At 39.6% G+C, this 5,689-nt stretch overlaps 1 gene segment (V, D, J or C); it reads left to right on the top strand.

Moving 5' to 3' along the window:
* Positions 1 to 1,138: 1,138 nt before the first annotated feature.
* On the top strand, positions 1,139 to 1,603 carry LOC101979757. The segment is given in 2 exon segments: positions 1,139 to 1,181; positions 1,266 to 1,603. Coding segments are annotated over 2 exon segments (381 nt in total).
* The last annotated feature ends 4,086 nt before the right edge of the window (positions 1,604 to 5,689 follow it).

The raw sequence follows: 5,689 nt of genomic DNA, 5'->3' as shown, positions 1-5,689 counted from the left end.
TTTCCTTTTCTCAATAAAAAAATAATTTTATATTAAAACAACTCTCTATAACACTTTGCTACATGTAAAGATCAGTGCCTTGCTCAGCCATAAGCTGAGAAACTTCCTACTGTAACAGATTGGATTGAATACAGAGACCTAAAGCCTGATAATATTTTGAGACTGAGAGACCTTGGGACATTCATTACTATACAAGATGGCTTCATCAAATCCATGGTGTGAAGAGTTCTCAGCTGCTTCCCTCAGAATGTGCTTACATTCCACAAAATGAATGGATTGAGAATTAGGTGTGGTCCCTATACAACAACTATATGTGAATGGTCAAATTTTATAGGAAAGTTGGAAAATTGTAGGCAGACTTTTTTTTCTCCAGTCTGCCTGTAAACAAATAACATATACTGAGAATTAAAAAAATAATAATTTTTTGGGCAATAGCACTGGATTGTTACTTTTATTTATATTAAAACATTTCTATGATTCTCTATGTTGCCACATAGCTCTTGTCTTTACCTCTCCTCCATCCTGTACCCTCTGCATCTTCTGGTGACCTCTTTTAACTCTGCCATACATCTTCTAAAAACTCTCCTAGTCTTATTCTCCTGAACCATCTCTCCTACCCAGGTGTCCATGCATCAGCATTTTAGTAACCAGTGAGAATAACACATATTTAAAGTGTGCAAAAATTGTTACACGTCAGAATACCATCTCATGAGTGAGAAAAGAGAATAACATTAGTAGCAGTGTGGGCATACTAGTCAAAAATCAAGAACTCAGGAAATGTAGTGTGAACAGATGGTTGGCACTGAGTTGTGACCTAAAAATACAGAAACAGAAGAATTTGATGGGGAGATTGGGCTAGGAAATGGACGCAGGTTCATGCCAAGATGTGTTTACTGTGATGAATGTAGTACCCAAGCTCTCTTATTCCAGACTCTATCTGTAGCAAGTCAGAGACACTGTTGGCTGTATTGTAATAACCCAGTAGGGTAGTATCCATCTCCAGTTTATAAAGTCTAGCTTGACTTCCCTCATGCAAATGTTTCTTCTAGTTCTGTGTTAAATCCCCTCCTGTAGTGTGGGAGCTCACATCTCTCTCAAGGAGGCTGACCTCTGAAGAAAAGGAGGTGTATCCTGGAAGATGAAACTGTTTGATCTTCTTTACCTGGTGACAGCCCTTCCTGGTGAGTGTTCCCACTTCATACACGTTTTCATGTGGGGTTCTGAAAACATGTGATTGACAGAATTCTTTTCTTTTTTGTCTGAAGGAATTCTGTCCCAGATTCAGCTTCAGGAGTCAGGACCTGGCCTGGTGAAGCCATCACAATCACTGTCCCTCACCTGCTCTGTCACCGGTTACTCCATTACCGCTGGTTACTACGACTGGAGCTGGATCAGACAGTCCCCAGAGAAGAAGTTTGAGTATATTGGGCACATATATAGTAGTGGTGGTAGTACTTATTACAACCCGTCATTTAAGAGCCGCACCTCCATCACAAGAGACACATCCAAGAACCAGTTCTTCTTGCAGCTGAACTCTCTGACCACTGAGGACACAGCCACATATTACTGTGCAAGAGACACAGTGAGGGAACTTCAGCATTAGCCCAGACACAAACCTCCCTGTAGAGGACCTCTGGACCAGCAGGGGGCGCTCAGCACTAACTGATCTCAGGAACTTTAAAACTGCAGGCAGAGAAAGAAAAACACTTGGTTTTTCTCTGGCTTTTCTTCTAACTGCCTAAGAACAGATAAGATAGAGGTTCATTTCTCTTTCTGATCATGAAATATTTTGTTTGTGTTAAGCCACATTTTTGTTTCTAACTGTGTCAATGAAGACAGTGTACAAGGCAGTATTTCATGTCATTTTGAATGCGGATGAAGCCTTTACCAACACAGCCATTTTTCTGGTTGTAGGAATATGTTTTAATGATAGTAGTTCTTTGAAACTCAGCAGGTTTCACATGACAGTAATTTTCCTGTAACAACTGTGATTCCACTTTTGATGGTTTTCACACTCCTCTCTGTATGTTGGAGAACATCCTAGTCTGTTCACACAAACCAGTTGCTGGGATGTCTATAGAATGATACATATTGTGTTTTGGGCTCCACATATCACTACTGCTGTATTACCAACTGTGTAATGCACAGCAGGGTATGCACTGTGTGAAGTGTGTAGGAGGGAATGTATATAATAACTGTTGTCAATATTTACTGACTTGCACAGACAGAGTATTTTGTGCAAGAAAATATATCAATTTGTAGTAGAATTTAAAACATCATATCAAATAAATACTCTTGTTCACACTGTTAATATATTTAAATTTGACAGAGAAGCTTCTACTCTGACATAGAAGAGAACTGAAAAGTGTGTGTTTAGACATACTTGGACGTTAACCTTGAGAGATTGTTCATTAGTTAGTGATTTCATTCCAATATTATTAGCGGAATGTAATTCTAACCCAAATATAGACCCTGAAACACAGTGCCTCACTTATGTAACTAAAACAAGATCAACAGTATAAATGGAATCTTATCATACCCCCACTTAAGTTAACAGCCACAATATTCAGTTAACAAGACTTATCTCAAATTCTGGGATATTTTTGTGAAACTCTCTCTGAACATTAAAAAAAATTGAACAAACCAAATGTGATAAATATTATCTGTAATTTAAAGTCCCCAAACTATCATAATTTTACCAACAATTGGCACAGCATGCATAGTTGTTGCAGTCCCTCAGAACCTGCTCTGAACATCTGCCTCTCCATTGAAAATATCTGTCACCATCATAGAAAACCACATCCTAAAGATCATTCCGAAAGAATTAACCTCTCACATATAAGATTTCTAAAAATAAAGAACTGGATTGACATCCAGCCAGGCCAACCAAGACCTACAGACTATCCTCAGTTCTAAGGATGGCATTGTGAAAAAGTAGTGGCATTCCAAGCTGAGATTGAATGTGAGACCAGGGATTCTGTCCTCAGCAGCCCTGGGTTGTGCTCATTACAGACAATTCTGAAGCTGGATTGGGTCTTTCACCAGTTTCAGATGGACATCAACAAGAACAGTGAAAATGAGTTTATATTTTTGAGGTTTTTGAGAGGGAGTTTTATTTTTTTTACTTTGATTTTAAGTAGTAAGTTTTGGTTGCAAAGACTATACAAATGGACATTTTCCTCCAGTACAAACACACACTTTTGAAACACATAGGGGAACACAAAGATACTGACATAATCTGAGTGCTATGCTCCTCTGTGCCAATATTTTGACATGGTTTCATCAAATCAATAATAGTATGAGAAGTTTTAGAACCTACAGCATGGAGCTTCTTATAATTAAAAGAAACAAGAAAGAATCACCTTCTTTACTTTCCTTCTTCCTGAATAACACTTGTTGTACATAATCAAGAGAGTCGTGAAGGGCCCTAAAGGTTCTGTCTATAACCAGAAAATTGCCTGTTGAAGTATTATTATCAGAAGTTTTATTTCAAGCTTTTATTATCAGCTTGGGTACTTTGGCCATTAACCATATGAGGACTGGCAAACTATTAGGCAACTTTTGGAAGTCTCCTTACCCTACAATTTGATGATAAGTAATTCCTAGAAGAATACTTGCATTTGGTTATAAGCTGCATTTGATAGGGATTTGTTAAACTGATGGTTGGTAAGATTTTTCTTAGAATTTGCCACTCAAAGGGTATCCCATCATGCATACTTGACCTACATCTACTATTCATGTAGTGAAAAGACTCTCATCCCCATTCTCTGTTACCCTTTTTAATTTTTTCCTATTTTTTTACTTCACCTATGCAATTTTATTTTTTTATTTTTATTACAAATTTTCACATTCTCCCCACCTCCCATTTTCTTCCCCCTCTCCCCATCCCCCCCTCCCTCTCCAGTCCACAGAGCAGTCAGTGTTCCCTGCCCTGTGGGAAGTCCAAGGTCCTCCAACCACCATCCAGGTCTAGGAAGGTGAGCATCCAAACAGACATGGTTCCCAAAAAGCCAGTACATGGAGTAGAATCAAAACCCAGTGCCATTGTCCTTGGCTTCTCAGTCAGCCCTCCTTGTTAGCCACGTTCAGACATTCCATTTTGATCAAATGCTTCATTAGTCCCAGTCCAGCTGGCCTTGGAGAGTTCCCATTATATCAGCCCCACCGTCACAGTGGGTGAGCGAACCCCTCCAGGTCCTGACTTCCTTGCTCATGTTCTCTATCCTTCTGCTCTTCATTTGGACCTTGGGAGCTCAGCACAGTGCTCCATTGTGAGTCTCTGTCTCTATCTCTATCCATCGCCAGATGAAGGTTCTATGGTGACATGCAAAATATTCATCAGTGTGGCTATTGGACATGGCTAGTTCAGGCACCCTCTCCTCTGCTCCAAAGGAACAACTTGGAGACATCTCCTTGGACACCTGGGAACCCTTCTGGAGTCAAGTCTCTTACTAACCCTAAAATGGCTCCCATAATTAAGATATATACTTCCCTGCTCCCATATCCACTCTTCCTCCATCCCAACTGTCCCTTTCCCACAAGCTCTTCCCATCCTCCCCTTCTCACTTTTCTCTCCCTATGTCCACTTACCCCCACCCCACCCCCAAGCTCTCAATTTCTGCCTGGCAATCTGTCTACTTCCAATATGTAGGAGGATAACTGTATGTTTTTCTTTGGGTTCACCTTCTTATTTAGCTTCTCTAGGATCATGAATTATAGGCTCAGTGTCCTTTATTTATGGCTAGAATCCACTTATGAGTGAGTACATACCATATTCATCTTTTTGGGTCTGGGTAACCTCACACAAATTGAAGATGTCATTTTTTTTTTCTGTTGAGTAGTACTCTAATGCATGTATATTTCACAGTTTTCTTATCCATTCTTCCATTGAGGGGCATCTAGGTTGTTTCCAGGTTCTGACTATTACAAATAATACTGTTATGAACATAGTTGAACAAATGCTTTTGCAGTATGATAGGGCATCTCTTGGGCATATTCCCAGGAGTGGTATTGCTGGATCCTGGGGCAGGCCAATTCCGAATTTCCTGAGAAACCACCACACTGATTTTCAAAGTGGTTGCACAAGTTTGCACTCCCACCAGCAATAGATGAGTGTTCCTCTTACTCCACATCCTCTTCAACATAGGCTATCATTGGTGTTTTTGATTCTAGCCATTCTGACAGGTGTAAGATGGTATCTCAAAGTTGTTTTGATTTGCATTTCCCTGATTGCTAAGGAGGTTGAGCATGACCTTAAGTGTCTTTTGGCCATTTGGACCTCTTCTGTTGAGAATTCTCTGTTCAGTTCAGTACCACATTTTTTTTTAATGGGTTAATTAGTATTTTAAAGTCTAGTTTCTTGAGTTCCTATATATTTTGGAGATCAGACCTTTGTCTGTTGCGGGGTTGGTGAAGATTTTCTTCCAATCAGTAGATTGTGTTTTTGTCTTAATAACACTGTCCTTTGCTTTACAGAAGCTTCTCTGTTTTAGTAGGTCCCATTTATCCATTGTTGCCCTTATTGCCTGTGCTACCGGGTTATATGTAGGACGTGGTTTCCTGTGCCCATATATTGTAGGTTACTTCCCACTTTCTCTTCTATCATGTTCAGTGTATTCAGATTGATACTGAAGTCTTTAATCCATTTGGACTTGAGTTTTCTGCATGGCAATAGACATGGATCTATTTT

This window comes from Microtus ochrogaster, unplaced genomic scaffold, assembly GCF_000317375.1.
Source record: "Microtus ochrogaster isolate Prairie Vole_2 unplaced genomic scaffold, MicOch1.0 UNK184, whole genome shotgun sequence".
Classification (NCBI taxonomy): domain Eukaryota; kingdom Metazoa; phylum Chordata; class Mammalia; order Rodentia; family Cricetidae; genus Microtus; species Microtus ochrogaster.
This window is presented reverse-complemented; position numbering and strand designations above follow the sequence as displayed.